This window comes from Dendrobates tinctorius, unplaced genomic scaffold (genome assembly GCF_039654945.1).
Source record: "Dendrobates tinctorius isolate UK_male_01 unplaced genomic scaffold, ASM3965494v1 ptg000293l, whole genome shotgun sequence".
Taxonomy (NCBI): Eukaryota; Metazoa; Chordata; class Amphibia; order Anura; family Dendrobatidae; genus Dendrobates; species Dendrobates tinctorius.
Window position 1 is genome coordinate 7,303,569 of NW_027361960.1, and position 18,381 is coordinate 7,321,949.

At 41.8% G+C, this 18,381-nt stretch overlaps 1 protein-coding gene across 1 annotated transcript in view; it reads left to right on the plus strand.

Annotated features, from left to right (window-relative positions):
• LYST (lysosomal trafficking regulator) overlaps positions 1-18,381 on the plus strand; it is a 722,897-nt gene that overhangs the window by 677,132 nt on the left and 27,384 nt on the right. Inside the window, exon 50 of the mRNA XM_073560091.1 lies at positions 4,397-4,553. Within this exon, the coding sequence (XP_073416192.1) occupies positions 4,397-4,553 (157 nt within the window). The remainder of the gene's footprint in view (positions 1-4,396; positions 4,554-18,381) is intronic.

Below are 18,381 nucleotides of genomic sequence, written 5' to 3' on the forward strand. Positions count from 1 at the left end.
CCCGACGTCGTCCACGCCGGCGACATGTTCTTCCGGCAACGCCATCTTGAGTATCGCGGGATTTCACGATACTCAAGATGGCGTCGCCGCAAGGACATGTCGCCGGCATGGAAGGACGTCTGGATCCAGGATGGCGCCGGCGGAAGAAGATGTCGGGGATCGTGGATCAGCGGCGATGACGGCGTGAGTATGAGAGACGGAGTGAGAGAAGGGGTCGTATGTGGAGTGAAGGAGTGAGTGGACGTGAGTGGAGATGGTGAAAGGTGAGAGGAGTGTGTGTTTTGGAGTGTGTGTGTTGAGGGTTAACATGGCAAGATGTGTGATGCTATCGCATCCTCCCGATGCGATAGCATCGGGCCATAATCTAGTGCAAAATAAGAGGTTCGACAAAGAAATGACATCACAATACTTTTTTTTGTTAAATAATAGATCTTTATTTAGCTTACAAAAACGCATACAAATCTGCATCAAAAACGCATGAAATCCAAGTGGAGTTTTCCTGCGTTTTCTGCCAAGAGATGCAGATTCTGTGCAGAAAATTTTGCAGGTAAATCTGCAACGTGTGCACATAACCTTAAAAGGTTGTGTAACAGATAAGTTGTAGAAATGTTTTAGGTTGGGTAATGTATGTAAAATATTCTGTGGCATCTTAAATAATTAAATCTTACATTGTGGCATTTAGAATTTAATAATCTTTAATTTAACTCTTTCATGCCAGAGCCTGTTTTTCGCTTCGTGACCAGGCCAATTTTTTTAAATTCTGACCAGTATCACTTTGTAAGGTAATGATTCTGGAACAGTTCTATGTATCCCAGTGATTCTGACATTGTTTTTATTGTGACATATTCTACTTCATAACAGTGGTAAAAGGTGTTCTATATGACTTGAGTTTATTTCAGAAAATATAGAAAATTTTCACATTTTTAATTTTTGTACCCTTAATTAAACCTGAGAGTTATGTCACACAAAATAGTTCAGAAATAACATTTCCTACATGTCTACTTTACATCAACATCATTTTTAAAACTTTTTTTTTTGTTACGACGTTAGATGGGTTAAAAGTTTACCAGCAATTTCTAATTTTTCCATAAAATTTACAAAACCATATTTTTAATGACCATATCACATTTGAAGTGACTTTGAGGGGTCTATATGACATAAAATACCCAAAAGTTACACCATTCTGAAAAATGCTCCCCTCAAGGTGCACAAAACCACATTCAAGAAGCTTATTAACCCTTCAGGTGCTTCACTGGAATTAATGGAATGTGGAAGGAAAAAATGAACATTTAACTTTTTCCCACAAAAATGTTACTTTAGCCTCAATTTTTCATTTTCACAATGGTAGCAGAAGAAAATGCATGTAAAATTATTTGTTATGCAATTTCTCCTAAGTATGCCAATACCCCATATGTCGTGGAAAACTACTGTTTGGGTGTACAGCAGGGCTCAGAAGGGAAGGAGCACCGTTTGAGTTTTGGAATTAAAAATTGTAAGGAATCGATAGCAGACGCTGTGTCTGGTTTGGGCCCCTTATGTGCTTATATAGTGTAAACCCCCACAACTGACCACATTTTGGAAATTAACCAACTCAAGAAATGTATCTAGATATGTGTGGTGAGCAGGGGCTTCACATAGTTTTATCATTTTGAGCAGTAAACATAAAAAACATTTTTCTCACAAAAATGTTGTTTTAACCCCAATTTTTTATTTTTACAAGGGTAACAGGAGAAAATGGATACCAAAATTTCTAATTTCTTGTGCAATTTTTCGTGAATAAGCAGATAACCATATTTGTTGGAAAATGACTGCTTGCGTGCACAGCAGGGCTGGGAAGGGAATGAGCGCTATATTGACTGGAATAGATTAGGGATACCATGTCACATTTGAAGAGCTCCTGACATGCCAAAACAGCACAAAACCCCCACAACTGATCCTATTTTGTAAGCTACACCTCTCAAGGAATTCATCTAGGGGTGTAGTGAGTATTTTAACCCTCAAACAATTTACAAACTTGCATAACATTGGGCTGAATAGATGAAATATTACTATTTTTTCCACTAAAATGTTGCTCTGACCCCAAGTTTGCAGTTTTCAAAAGGGGTAAGAGGAGAAAACAAACAGTACCGTATGTATTGTGCTATTTCTCCTGAGTGTTTGAACACTACTTTTGAGGCACAGTGCAAAGCTCCGAAGGGAAGGAGCGCAATACTATAATTCAGATTTTACTGTTATGGTTTGAGGGTGCCATGTCACATTGGAAGATCCTCTGAGGTTCCAGAAGAGCACAAACCCATTAAGTGCTCCAATTTTAAAAACTACACCTCTCAATAAATTCATCTAGGGGTGTAGTGATCATATTGACACCACGGGTGTGTCACAGATTTTTACCATTGAGCAGTAAAGAAAAAATAATTACATTTTTACAAAAAATAAACGAAAAAACTTAACCCTAGATTTTATATTTGCACATGGGGAAATGGGAAAAATAATATGGTGGCAAAATGTCAGACAATTTCTGCTGAAAGTGGCAATACCCCATATGTAGCTGTACAGTACTGCTTAGCCATATGGCGAGACTCACGAGGGACAGAGTGCTAGTTGACTCTTGGAGAATAAATTATTTTAGAATAGTTTGCGGACTTCATATACAGAAGAACCCTTAAGTGCCAGAATAGCAGAATTCCCTGTCAAGTGACCCCTTGAAATTACACCCATCTGGATATTTATCTGCAGGTGTAGTGACAATTTTTACTCCATAAGGCTTTGTGCGCACATTGAATATTTGCTTTCTGAAATTTCTGCAAGGTTTCTGCATCCCTTGGTGGCAAAAATGCGCGTTTTTCTGTGATTTTTGGTGTGTTTTTGCATCGTGGGACACTCGCTTAAAATGGATTCTACGGAGGGTAGGTATCTTTTGTGGTTTGTTGTTCTACTTTTTTTTTAAAGTGAACGAGTGCTTCGGGGAATTAGGTGTCTGGGTGAGTATATGGTATTTTTTTTTTTATTTTAGGTGGCGATCTGCGGGGACAGGTATGTATAATTTATTTCCACAGGTAACCACTGGCCACCAATGAAAATTAATTTTGGGGACAAATTTAAAAAAAAAAATGGGGCAAAAAAAGGGGGTGACAGGAATAATATTTGGCCAAGCAAAAATAATAAAATAATAGAGGGGAAAAATTATTTTGAAAAATAAGGGGGGGGGGGCAATAAAAAATATTGTGGCAAAAAAATATATATATTGTAGTTTTTTTTACAGCAGGAACAGTTCGATGGGAAATACTGCTCCCATCGAGCTTATCCTGCTGCTGCTACTGAAAGGAGAACAGATATAGACCGATGGGAGTAGTAGACCATTGGCCTATGTCTAGTTACACGCATACACCTCAAATACACAGCAAATACACCACACACACAGACACACACATATACACTTACCACACTGATCATGAAAGGGACATCCAACGCCATGCGGTCATACCATTCCATGGTAGCAGCCATCATCCAGGAAGACGGGAATGATCTGGGATGCTCATGGGATGGCATGATGGGATGCCCATGATGTCACTTCCCATTTGCTGCGGTTTTGATTTACAAAACTGCAGTAAATGCGCTTGAAATCCGCAAACATTTTTAATATTTGCGGTTTTCAAGCAATCCAATACAAGTCTATGGAAGAGGAAAAATATCTCCAGCGTGTAATCCAATAAAATCAATTCTTTTATTCAAGACAAGTTAAAATGTATGTATCAAAAATACAATTAGACAAAGGAAAGGAAGGATGGGGTCCCCGTGACAACCAGCGCGTTTCAACCTCTTGCGGTCTTAGTTATTACACGCTGGAGACATTTTTCCTCTTCCATTTCTCATTGTGAATCACGCCTCTGATCAAGGCGGCTCTGTGCGTGCTTCAATCAGAGAAACCTGCAGAAGACTGGTGAGCTATTTTCCTTTTCCCCTTCACCTACGTTATTGATTTAATACGAGTCTATTGTGGCGGAATCGCTGCAATTCCGCCAAATTAATGAACATGCTGTGTATTTTAGCGCGATGCGATTCCGCTGCAGAAAAATACGCAGCATGGGCACAGCAATTGTGGAATGCAATTAAAATTAATGGGATGCGTTTTGTTAGCTTTTTTTAAGCGTTTCTGCAGCGGCAAAAAAACGCTGCGGAAACGCTTAAAAAATGCAACGTGGGCACACAGCCTTAAACTTCAATGACCTTATGTGAACTCCATGGAAGTAATGGGATATATATATATATATATATATATATATGTTTGTATAACTGATTGATTAATTATTAGTATTATAATTAATTGGAGTATTGAAACTATTAAAAATAACCCTTACTACAACAGTGTATTATAAAAGGTTTATTTTCTTTCTAGTTGGCGGTGGCAGTGACCTGAGACTTTGGACTGTAAATGGTGATCTTATTGGACATGTACATTGCAGAGAGACAATTTCCTGTATCGCATTTTCAAATCAACCAGAGGGAATATCTGTTAATGTTGTTGCTGGAGGACTGGAAAATGGTGTTGTGCGGTAAGATTATGCTGTAAATACACCTGTTGTACTAAAATGTATAGGATGATTACAAGTGGAGTGAATCCTATTTTGTCTTGAATGAAGGTAATTTTGCTGCTGTCTTTGACATCCTGTCAATGTATTTTCTACAATATTTACAATTTGATTTTATTATTGTTTTAATATTTTAAAAGCTCAATCTTATGATTTTTTGTGTACATTAATTTAACTTAATTTAACCCCTTCACCCTGTGAGCGCAGCTAATTGTGATGACATAATATCCCGTCCACGATCATACAGGCCCGGGTCACCTGGATGGGGTAGTATGTCATATGTCAGAAAGGGGTTAATGGGGCAAAAATAAGAGTGATTTGACATCTTTTTTTAAAAATATTTTTAAATACTTTTTTTAAAAACTTTTTACCGTATGTAATAGTCCAATTAGAGGACTTGAAGCTACGATCATCTGATCACATGTGCTTTACATTGCAAGATGGCCGCCAGACAGGTCTTTGAAGGGGGAGATGGGTATCATCAAAAATGGTAGCCTTGGTGATTTTGGAAAAGTCGGCTCCAGCACGTATAGTGCTGAGAGAGTTAATAGGGCGTGTCAAGGGCCAGGTTTACGAGCAGTCAAAGAGATGGGTGGGACTGACTGCTCCAATATCCCCACACCAGAGCATGGTTCGGCAGATATAAGGAAATCCAGCTGTATCATTAGGACACAGTGCGTGCAAGAGTAAAATATCTTGCTTGTGGGACTCAGTTTCTGCTACATCATATGTCATGAAGGGGTTAATTGGGAACCATGCTTTAACATATTTGTTTGGTATAATTGTTGCCCCTAGAAATACATTTTGTGCTGTGCTTTGGCAGCCCCTTTTAAACTTACAATGAAGGTTTTATCATCTGAACATTATCACTGTCTGTACTGGTGCTCCCGTAAGCAGTTGTCTGACTACGCCCCTCTTGCGATAAGCAGCTCACTGTCAATAAACAATGTTCTAAGAACTCTGATTGTATCACAGCTGCTGCACCCAGTAAACTAAGTGAGACATTGTGCTGATTTGCCCTATATTATGCTACTCTCCGATTACTTAGAAAAACCTGCTGACAGATCCCCTTTAAAATAATGATCTTTTACTACTTTCCTTACAGATGATCATAGCTCCACAGTTATGAATCATCCTACAGCAGTTTGGGAGCATATTGAGCCAAATATGTCACAAATATTTGATATTTTTCTCTCCAGATATCACCTTTCAAAAACATCTGGAGAAGTAAGCATGGGCTGTCTGGGAGAAGAATGTTTCATTTTTTTTACTTTAACTTTGTTGGTGGGAAAACCTCTTTAATTTTAATGAATAAATCTTGGAATAAAAATAGGTTCCACAATTAGATGTGTTTAAAAAATGTTCCTGTCCTGATATAATCTTATAAATGTGCTCAGCTGTGTAATGGCTGTGTCTGACCAATTCTGGAACTAATTTTTATTCCAAGATCTAGTGATTAAAATTTACTTTGTTCGTGGGACAACGCCTTTAAAGGCATGTGTCTCTTCATGAATTAGGCACCATGCCTCTGCATTAAGACTGTACTATGCCCATTCTTAATGAATGAATCGGACTCCAAAAGTTTGTGAAGCGATGCCAAGTCATCTGTAGCTGTAACGAATGGAATGGGAGGCAGAGATGGTGAAGTTCACATTCGTTTTTATTTTTTAAGTGGAACCTCGGGACCACGGTCCGGGGGCTCCGAAGGGGGCGTGACTAGTGAGCCCCGGGCACCCGTAGTAAAGCCCCTCAGGCAGGGCCTGAATGGAATACCCGGAGGACACAGGTGCTACCTCCAGTTAGACCCCGAACACGTGGCAGCTGTCCCAGCAGGACCAAAGGGATAACAAAAGTTACAGCAGAGTCCGTAATGCGCTGGGTCCTGGATCCGGTTAGTTGGTAAGGAGTCTGTTCCAGTGACCATCACACAGTCCTTGGACTCAGATGGCTGTAGGCGGAACAGGATGGCCTAGGCCCAGATGGTTGCTGATATAACCAGGTAACACAGGATACTGATATGCTGTGGAAACAGAGCGCATTAGACAATGCACAGAGACTGCAGATGCAGTGCAGACAGGTTAGCATGAGAACCGGATGTAGCAATGATAGATACTCGTTGCTCCGGCGCTCTCCCTATGGAGGAGAGGCCAGAAATAGCAGCCAGTGTGCTGCCATTGGTTGATTGCATTTTTTGAATAATGCACACCACCCCTTTAAGAAGGCAAGAGAGCGGGCGGGCATGCCCTAATAGCCTTAGTTACAGATCTCCTCACAGGACGCCAGGAGAAGGAGGGAGGATAGAATGCTGAGCAGCAGCATGAGAGGCTCGAGGTGAGTGCCCAGAACAGAGAGCAGCGGCAGGCCTGGACGCAGTGCCAGGACGGGGGCCAGGTGTAACAGCGGCAGACCTGGGCGTGTAGCGCCAGGACGGGGACCGGGTGAAACAGTAGCATTGTTGTGCTCAGTTGGCTAATGTTATCCTCTATTATTTTAGGGCTCTATTATCAAAGCTAAAAAATGACGCATTTTAAAATAATGTATTAAAAAAAGTAAGCCATGTTTCACATATAGCCCCAAATCCCTGTATTCTTAAGGGCCTGTCACACTAAGAGATATCGCTAGCAATATCGCTATAACTAGTGACGTTATAGCGATATTGCTAGCGATATCTTTGTGTGTGATACTTACCTACAACCTGCTCCCCCACTGGTTATCGCTGATCGCGCGAGAACGTCCTGGACTGTTTCTCGTCGTCTGCTTCCTGCGGCGATTCCTGCTGTGATGACGAGCGACGCGTGGAGCCGGGCGGGAGGACGCAGGATCGCCTCGTCTGACACGTAAGTAGCTACCCCCGACCCCAGCGATGTCGCTGGTGAGATCTGCCTGTGTGGCAGCTCACTAGCGACCACTTAACGATGTACCAGCGATCCTGACCGCGTCATATCGCTGGTCGGGATCGCTGGTACATCGCTAAGTGTGACAGTACCTTAAAGGTGTGGTGGTCCACCTTGAAAAATTATTTCTTTTGTTGATTTATGTTTCCTGTGGAGTACAATAGAACATGTAATCAGTTGTACATGCCTAGGATTTTTCTAAATGAAATTCCTCCTCTGATGAATTCAGCTGTATGTAATACAATTTAATATCTTGCCCATAAGCCCCATAGTATACTTTCTTTTTCAGTGCCTAAGGCTACTTTCACACTTGCGTTTTTTTGCGCTGCGTTTTTTGCGCATACAAACGCATTAAAAAACCGCATACAAACGCTGCTTTTTTTCCAGCATTGTTTGTGCGCATGAAGAAAAAAAACACTACGTTTGTATGCGTTTGCATGCGTTTTCTATGCGTTTGAGTTTTTTTGGACATTGTTTGTCTTCCCACAAAAAGAAATCTAGATAACAATCTTGCAACACACACCACCAATGGGACATCAGTGGTGGTGTGGTATGGTAATATATAGACCCTGTCTACAGCCGTATTCTTAACATTTGCTTGATTTTTTCGTGTCAACATGGACCTGCGCTGGAAGAGTTTTCACTTCAACTTGGATTTGGACATCGCGATGGCTAGGGCATATGCAGTTGCTTGCCATGAACAAAGGAAGAGAGAGAGACAGCGAAGACGGCAGCGGCGGCGTTTGTGGATACATCCAATTGTTAAAGTCCATGAGAGCTGTGTAGCGCACCACACCCTCTACAGTGAGCTACAGGCAAACCCGGAGAAATTTACAGATTATATCCGGATGTCCCAAGAAATTTTCAGGGATTTGCTTGCTCGTGTCCAAGAATCCATCCGGAGACAGGACACACAGCTCCGTCGTGCGATTCCTCCTGAGGAACGGCTCCTGGTGACATTACAGTATGTAATATTTAAAAACCAAGGGGGGGGGGTCTGCATTTTTTTTTGTGACCTGTATTATTCTAAACCTGGCCACATTATTTTTCGTGAATGTACTAATTTTTTTTTTATTGTTTTAAAAAACCATATACAGAAATATTAATTTTACTTCTTCCTCTGTTTCGCAGATTCCTGGCGACTGGAGAGACCCTATCTTCACTACACTTCCAGTACCGTATTGGAATCTCCACCTTGTCTGGAATTGTTGTGGACACCTGCCAGGCTCTCTGGAACGTTCTTTGTCCAGAATTTATGCCCCTGCCCACCGCTGAAAAGTGGATGGAAATTGCTGACAAATTCTGGACAGTATGCAATTTCCCCAACTGTTAGGGAGCGGTGGATGGGAAACACATACGGATCATCAAACCCAAAAGAATTGCGGATGCCGGATGTATGTTTGTAGCAGTGGACATTGGAGCATTTGGCCGTGGTAATGACTCCCAGGCTTTTAAAAACTCAGACATGGGCCGGAGGTTGTATGGCAACCAATTTAATTTCCCTATGCCACGGCCTCTTCCCCACACCGAAGCTCCGCCACTGCCCTTTGTAATGGTTGGGGATGAGGCTTTTCAAATGTGCGCAAACCTACTGAAACCCTACTCCAGCCGTGACTTGGACCGCACCAAATAAATCTTTAATTACAGGCTGACCAGGGCCAGAAGAACTGTAGCGTGTGCTTTTGGGATTCTTGTCTCCAGATGGTGAATTCTCGGCACAGCCATTAATCTTAAACTTGAAACAGTGGATGAGGTGGTGAAGGCGTGTGTGGTTCTACATAATTTTGTGATGGCTGAAGAGCACCCGACCTTTGAACTCGATGATGCTGCTACTAACCCATTGCCTGAATTCACTCAGCACCCTCTCAGGTCATCCATTGAAGTTGGCCAAATGAGGGACCAATTTGCGGCCTACTTTTTCTCTGATGTAGGACGGGTGCACTAGCATGATGAAATGGTGTAAAAATGTTTTCGTGTGTATATGTTAATAAAAAACCTGTTTTGATACCTGTACCGAGTGCACTATGTCTTTTTACACTCCATTAAAATAAACAACTTCCCATGTATACCTGTGAAATAATGATGTTCTCACACCTGGGCAGGTAACTACACATACGAGTTAAACTGCAGCATCGCTAGTTTTTGTGAAATATATTAAGTACGAAGCGACGCTGCAAGTTAAAAGTAATATGTGTATTAACCTGCCCATGATTGATAAATAGTTATGATACTAGGCCTGGGTATTGGCCATATGACGTGTATTTTACCCATCAGTTGATTGAACACACGCTTAATAAGAATATGTTGTTAATTACAAGGTATATCATCCCCCTGGCCTAGTATAACAATAAGTGAAATGAGGATGGTAAAAACAGCTCATCCTCAAAACACTTAATGACACCTTGCAAAGTTGAAGGCGCATTGTGTGTACGGTGCAGTGTGTGTAGGCGGCGCAAAAAATATTAATCAAACTTTCTTATGGTAAACCAGAAATTCAAATTTATTTTTATACAAAAAAATTATAAAAAACTTTATTTTTTTCGGCGTTTGGTGGCAGATGGTTGCAAGTTTGGGGTGTGCAGTGAAGATGAACAGCTTATAGTGGATGAAGGTGTTCTAGGGGAAGGTGCAACAAAACTTGTGGGTAAAGGGAGGCCAGTGATGGGAATGGAACTAGACACACTAGGAGGAGAGGACAGAGGTTCAGCGACAGTGGTCCTAACTGTTTTTTGTCTCCTTAAACTGGCCTGCCTGGACCTCCTTGGGCCCAATTCCCACCTTGATTGTTGGCCCTGCCTGGAACCTGTGGCAAATAAGGAATGTAGGTCCCCCGTCTGCTGCTGTGGCTGCTGCTGTGCCTGCTGCTGCTGTGCCTGCTGCTGATGCTCTGTGGTGGCAGTGCTTGTCCTTGCAGGAGGACTGGTGGCGGCAGTGATGGTCCATGTTTGTGGAGTGGTGGTGGCAGGGCTAGTACATGTTATAGTGCTGGCGGCCGGGCTGTTCCACGTTTGAGGAGTGGTCATGGTGGCTGTGCTCCAAGCATGCATGGGGGTGGCGGTGGTGCTCCAGACAGGAGCAGCGCTTGCCATGGTGGTGTTGGTGAAGTCACCAGCAGCACTCAGACTTATGGTGGTGTAATGGTGGGTGTCCTGGCTTTGAATAGAGGTGTCCGTGCAGTGGTATATAGCACAAGTCGGTAGTGAGGTGAAGCGAGTCAATGGTGGCACAGTTGGAAATGACTGCTGCCCTTACCGATTATGCTGCATAGTCTGCAAGAAAACATTGTTGCAGGCCTGCAGCACACTCAGCTGTTGCTCAGGACTGTGTTCCGCCATGCCCTTTTCAGTTTTACTAAAAAAAATGGTGCGCTGGTCTGTAGATGTTGGCCTCCAGACGGTCAAGGCGCTGTTCGACAGAGTGGAAGCGGTGTTCCATGTAGTTAAAACCATGTTCCATTAGTGAAAAACCGCTTTCCACTCTGTCTGACAGCGACTTGAGGCTGGCATTAAAGGCCTCGCTCAAGTGCATAAACTCGGGCAAGACATTCCTCTCCAAGGCCCTCTCCCGCTGGCGGGTAGTGCCCGCATAACCAGTGGCAGAGACCTGTGACAGGGAAACACCTGATTGACCAGCTTCCTGGTCAGCAGCTGTCCGTGTTGCAGACGTGCAAGGTGCTTCCTGGCTGTCGGATGGCTGAGACGGGTCCGAGGTCGTCCGATGAAGGACCGCTTCAGGGCCAGGTTGCAGGGTGCTGCTCCAGGTGCTGTTAAAGAAAGGAAAAACATTACTATCATGCATTTACAAGAAGCATCAGCTGCGGAATAGAAAAACACAGATTAATAAAAATAAAAACCCAAAAATTATAATACTTACGCTCTGGTGGCAAGGACCGGTCTTAGGAACTGCAAAGCTTGATAGTACCGGTATTTTGTTCTGGTCCTTGCGGACTGCGGACCTGCCCCTCAGCACGAACATCAGTGTTGAAGCGCTCCTTGATCGAGCGCTAACGTGTTCGGACTTTGTTCACTGTTGGAAAAACAAACAAACAACATTTAACAATTGTGTATGATGCACGATATATGCTATCACTAAACCCAACAGTGCCATCACGAACAAGAGTCAGTGCGGCACAATACAGCAATACAATACCAAAAACAGTCACTGTTGAGCCAGATGACACTGTTGGGTTTCCTGTTAGAATATATCTAGCACGAAACACAACAGTGCCATCAAGGACAATACTCACTGCGGCATAACAGAGCAGGGAAATACTTACTAAACGCCTTTTTGGAGGTTGCAGTGGCGCTGTCACATCCATCCATCAACACTGTGGCCACCTCATTTCATAGCCGACGGGTCACCACATTGTCCTTGTGCAACCGGTCGCGACTGTCCCACAACGGGGCACGCTCCTGGACCAGGCGGATAAGGTGCTCATTATCCAGGTAGACGTCTTCATCCAGTTGTGGAACCTAGACCAAAAACATTCATTAGAATATTCGAATTTTGTGTGAATGAAAAGTTAAAAAAGATCCAGAAAAGAGGAAAGATAGAAGATAAAAAATAAAGGACATTACAAATCATTAGATACTTACATTCCGTATCACCACCGGGACTTGGCTTGGCTGCTCATGCTGTTCACCCTCACTAGTCGCATCCGCTGAAGATGACGATGTCTGAAAAAAAGCAACAAACGTTAGCGATTTTGAGAAGCAGCAGATATACTTACCAAACGCACGGAAATAATCACCTCACGGTCTGCTTGCGCCAGTTCCTGCCAGGATGGTGATTATTCAGATTCCGAAGACATACTGCATGTAAAAATAATACAAAGCATTAGTACATATCCAATTTAAAAGGACAGGAATACAATTTTAGATGTGATAATACTCACATTCTTGCCGCTGAAGCTGGAATTTAAAATGGTGTCGTCTTTTGCAGTCTGTCTGCTCTCCAGGCTGTCTCTATAGTTGTGGTACAGTTCTGGCAGACACCTACTTTTATACAGACATGTAGTTTTTGTAGTTGGGGTTTTTTATAACTTGTCTAACCAATGGACACCTAAAAAAAAGCATGCGCAAAAAAACGCATACTTGCACATGCGCACCCATAGACAATAATGTTAATTTTTTGCGCAAAACATGCGCATGCCTTTTTTTTAAGCGGTGGGGCGGACCAAAAAATGCAACATGTAGTGTCTGGAAATTATGGACACACATCTTAAAAAAAAGCAGCGCGCGAAAACGCATACGTGTGCATGCCAATGCGCACGTATGCGCACCCATGTTAAATATAGGTAAAAAATGCATGCGCACGTATGCGCAAAAACGCAGTGCAAAAAAACGCAAATGAGAAACCAGCCTAGCTCTATAGGAAATTGATTATACACCGAAAAAATGTATATCCACCTTTACCACGCTAGTGGATGCCCCCAAACCCTCTAGTTTTGGGTGTAAAGTTGTCTGTGGATACTTTTGACATAAGCAATGGGATCATTTCCTACCTGCACAAAGTGTACAATATAAATAATCATTAGAGGGGTCAGACACTTTCTCCTGTTAATGCTGCTTTCCTCACTAATTCACCAGTACTTCTGATCATGGCTGCCGATGGTGGAACATGTGACCAGACCTGTGCATCAGCCTCCTACAATTGTAAAACACTTCACATGGGAAAGCTGCTGGTCTGGTCACATGCTTCTCGATCAGCAGCCATTTTATCGTCAGAAGTGATGGTCAGTTAATGAAGAAAGCTGCACTAACAAGAGAAAGTGGCATCCCTTTAACTATTCAAGGATAATTCTGGCACTGCACATGACAGTCTTAATGATGGGTGAGCAGAAGTAAGGTGTATTTAATTTATTAACAGGTGCATGCCACTTAATGAATTAGGCACATCTCATCACTAATGTGCGCCTTTCAGCACTTTGTCAAAACTGTTGTGTAAAGTGCCCAAGCTAGGCAGTCGTTGGCGAACTACTGCTCCCACTGCCTAGGCACTCTACAGACTACAGGTATCCCCGTCTCGGTGTGCTGGTGTGTGTGGATGCATAACACTTAGCTGTGGCCCACAGGCCTCCTTGGATTTTCCTCTTCTGGAACTTTGACAGCAATCAATACAGTTAACCAGGTCTAGGCTACACTGTTGCCCCAGAGGGTTCTATCTTCAGAAACATACATTGTATATAAAACACATTTAACCCCTTAGAGCAGGGGTTACATATGCTGATTGGTGGAGGAAGTGGCCGGAGGACCTCAGGTTTTCAACCTCACGGCTGTCTCGGTCCGTGTGCCGGACTGAGACAGCCAGAGGGCTGGATGTGGCCTACGGGCCGCACTTTGCCCAGGTCTGCCTTAGAGTGTCAGTGAGCAGACCATCACTTTCACCACTCATACAGTTGTTCCAATCATTCACTAGAATATCATTTCGGGTGTTCAGTGGGTACGGAAAGTATTCAGTCCCCTTTACATTTTTCACTCTGTTTCATTGCTGCCAGTTGGTAAATTCAAAGAAGTTCATTTTTTTTCTCATTAATGTACACTCTGCACCCCATCTTGACTAAAAAAAACCCAGAAATGTAAACATTTTTGCAAATTTATTAAAAAAGAAAGTGAAATATCACATGTTCATAAGTGTTCAGACCCTTTGCTCAGTATTGAGTACAATTACGTTTTGAGTTAGTACAGCCATGAGTCGTCTTGGGAATGATGCAACAAGTTTTCCACACCTGGATTTGGGGATCCTCTGCCATTCTTTCCTCCAGATCCTCTCCAGTTCCGTCAGATTGGATGGTGAACGCTGGTGGACAGCCATTTTCAGGTCTCTCCAGAGATGCTCAATTGGGTTTAGGTCAGGGCACTGGCTGAGCCAGTCAAGAATGGTCACACAGTTGTCTTGCACTGAGGAAAGATTTCCGTTGGGCCACTCTGCCATAAAGGCCCGACTGGTGAAGGGCTGCAGTGATAGTTAACTTTGTGGAACTTTCTCCCATCTCCCTACTGCATCTGTGGAGCTCAGCCACAGTGATCTTGGGGTTCTTCTTTACCTCTCTCACCAAGCCTCTTCTCCCACGATTGCTCAGTTTGGCTGGACAGCCAGACTAGGAAGACTTCTGGTGGTCTCAAACGTCTTCCATTTAAGAATTATGGAGGCCACTGTGATCTTTGGAGCTTTGAGTACTGCAGAAATACAGGGTGGGCCATTTAAATGGATACAACTAAATAAAATGGGAATGGTTGGTGACCCAGATTGGTGCACTGAATTTGCAGAATGTGTAAAACAAAAATTGGAACAGGACCCTCAGATTACACAGAACATTATGTTCAGTGATGAGGCAAACTTTTTTGGGTGGGCCATTTATATGGATACACGTAAATAAAATGGGAATGGTGACAGTTTTCTTGCGCAGGGTGTCTTGCATTGAAATATGCTGCAATGACCCGGGTACTGCGTTCACCAAACATCAACACAATTTCTATCCGTTCCTCACATGTTAACCTCTGCGACATGTCACTGGCTGTAAACAAAGAGAAACTTGTAAATAACTCATGAAAGAATAAAGTTACATTAAAACCAAGCACACCATTGTTTTTCTTGTGAAATTCTCAATAAGTTTGATGTGTTACATGACCCTCTTCCCATTGAAAAAAATAAAGTTGGATCCAAAATGGCAGCCATGGTCACCACCCATCTTGAAAAGTATTCCCCCTCCCATATACTAATGTGCCACAAACAGGAAGTTTATATCACCAACAACTCCCATTTTATTTAGGTGTATCCATATAAATGGCCCACCCTGTACTTTAGAAACCTTGGCCAGATCTGTGCCTTGCCACAATTCTGTCTCTGAGCTCCTTGGCCAGTTCCTTTGACCTCATGATTCTCATGTGGTCTGACATGCGCTGTGAGGTCTTATATAGACAGGTTTGTGCCTTTACAAATCAAGTCCTATCAGTTTAATTAAACACAGCTGGACTCCAATGAAGGAGTAGAACAATCTCAAGGAGGATTACAAGGAAATGGACAGCATATGTGACTTAAATATGAGTGTCTGAGCAAAGGGTCTGAATACTTATGACCATGTGATATTTTGGTTTTTCTTTTTTAATAAATGTGTTAACATTTCTAAATTTGTCTTTTTCTGTCAAGATGGGGTGCAGAGTGTACATTAATGAGAACAAAAAATGAACTTTTTTTTTTTCAGGCAGGCTTCATCAAACCCTATCCCACTACAGCTCTGCCCACTTTGGCAGTTTTGGCCAAAACTGGTATGAAATAGCAAAAAGTTAGACACCTTGATGAATTGGGCCCAATAGTGTCTTGATTACTAATATATTTTATTGTCAAAATAACATATTAAATATGGTTTTAATGAATAAAGCATTGGCACTTTGATGACAGTAAGCAAATTCATTTATAATGGTGAAAGATTGAAATAGAGATCAAATAAATGGAACAGCATCCTTGCAGATGAATAATAATAAGTGTTACACTAGGCTATATTTTACCTTGTGCACCCAAACATCTCCCCATTGCCTACTAAGTTTTGTTTAAAGTGTGAGGCCACAAGCCACCCGACATGAAGTATGCCAACATGTAGCAGATATAGAGGAGCATAGATGTGATAAACTTACTCTCTTATGTGGAATTCTAGTAACATATAAAACGCCAGTTTTAATAAATTCTCTCCAATATCAAGTAAAAATCACACAGACCTACATTATGATAACCATACTTTTGGCAAACATAACTAAGGCCTGTTTCACACTTCAGTTTTTTACGTCAGTCAAAATCCGTCGTTTTGCAAAAAAAAAACAGATCCGCCATTTTTTTGGCAGATCCGTTTTTTTCCCATTGACTTGCATTGCGGCGAATTTTGACGGATGGTCATCCGTTGCATCCGTTTTTTGATGGATTTGTCATAATTTTGGCGTCTGCTGTCTTGAGTGGGCAGGCATTGAAATGTTTTTTGTGTGCATCGAAAAAGCGGATAGCAACGGATCCGTCGCTGTCCGCCATGCGTTATAATGGACACCTATGGGCGGCGGATCCGTTGGCAACCGTTAATTGATGGAATCCGCCAACGGATCCGCCTTTTTATACTGAGCAGAAAAAGAAATCCGGCACTCCCAAATGCAGAAAAAATAGTTTAGCTTTATTCACAGCTTAATAATCCACACGGTGTACATTCTATTTGTTACGTTTCCATCACTATCATGGACCTTCTTCAGACCACATTATCTAAACATTCAATTTGCCTCAGAAGGCATAATTTACCGTCTCCTTCTGAGGCAAACTGAATGTTTAGATAATAAAACCACTCATGATTTTCTCTTCACAAACCCATCTATTGGTTAATCCAAGTTCTCCTGGTATTTTTTTTGAATATTTTTATGAATATATCTCTGTTTGCTCTGTAAGGTATAACATGTCTGATGTCCTGATAGGGATTCTATATTTTTTCCTCTATATGATGGAGTTAATCTGTTCTTTTGGGGCTAGAATCCGCTTTATATAAATGTTCATTCATGTGTAACATGTGCTTCTATGTAGCTTTAGCTCAAATATGACTCTACTGGATTATGAAATGTCATTTTGAAACCAGTTGTATGTTATTATGTATGTTTATGTTTATTATTTGTTTGTTATTTTTCCTCTACACTGTATACAGTCTGAAGAAGGTCCATGATAGTGACCGAAACATAACAAATAGAATGTACACCGTGTGGATTATTAAGCTGTGAAAAAAAATAAACTATTTTTTCTGCATTTGGGAGTGCCAGATTTCTTTTTCTGTATTGAATTGGGAGTGGTATCCTTTTCTGCGCACCCCACATCTGAATTCTCGGAGTGACGTGTCTTTTTTTGTCATATTTTTATACTGCGCATACCCAAAAGAATTTCCTTTCATGAATTTTAAACCCAAATTCCGGCAGCAAAAAATTCTCATTCTTTTTTCTTTTTCTCTCTCTCTCATTTCCAGAGTCATGTCACTTTAAATTTCATGAACTATCAGCTAAAAACGGATCCGTCGAAAAACGGATCCTGTGTCATCCATTTGTGGCAAAACGGAAACGGATCCGTTTTTTCACACTCTGGCGGATTTTGACTGACGTCAAAAGACTGAAATGTGAAACAGGCCTAAAGGGTCTTTAACTGCTCATCTATATTAAAAGAAAAAACACAAAACATCAAGCCTCACAAAACCTCAGCGCATTATCCAGCACTACTGCTATACATACAACTACAGTGCCTTGCAAAAGTATTCTGCCCCCTGGAACTTTTCAACCTTTTCCCACATATCATGCTTTAAACATTAAGATACTAAATGTAAATTTTTGGTGAAGAATCAACAACAAGTGGAACACAATTGTGAAGTTGAATGAAATTTATTGGTTATTTTAAATTTTTGTGGAAAGTTAAAAACTGAAAAGTGGGGTGTGCAATATTATTCGGCCCCTTTACTTTCAGTGCAGCAAACTCACTCCAGAAGTTCATTGTGGATCTCTGAATGATCCAATGTTGTCCTAAATGACTAATGATGATAAATATAATCCACCTGTGTGTAATCAAGTCTCCATATAAATGCACCTGCTCTGTGATAGTCTCAGGGTTCTGTTTGAAGCACAGAGAGCATCATGAAGACCAAGGAGCACAACAGTCAGGTCTGTGATACTGTTGTGGAGAAGTTTGAAGCCGTATTTGGATACAAAATGATTTCCAAAACTTTAAACATCCCAAGGAGCACTGTCCAAGCAATCATATTGAAATGGAAGAAGTATCATACCACTGCAAATCTACCAAGACCCGGCTGTCCCTCTAAACTTTCATCTCAGACAAGGAGAAGACTGATCAGAGATGCAGCCAAAGAGGCCCATGATCACTCTGGATGAACTGCA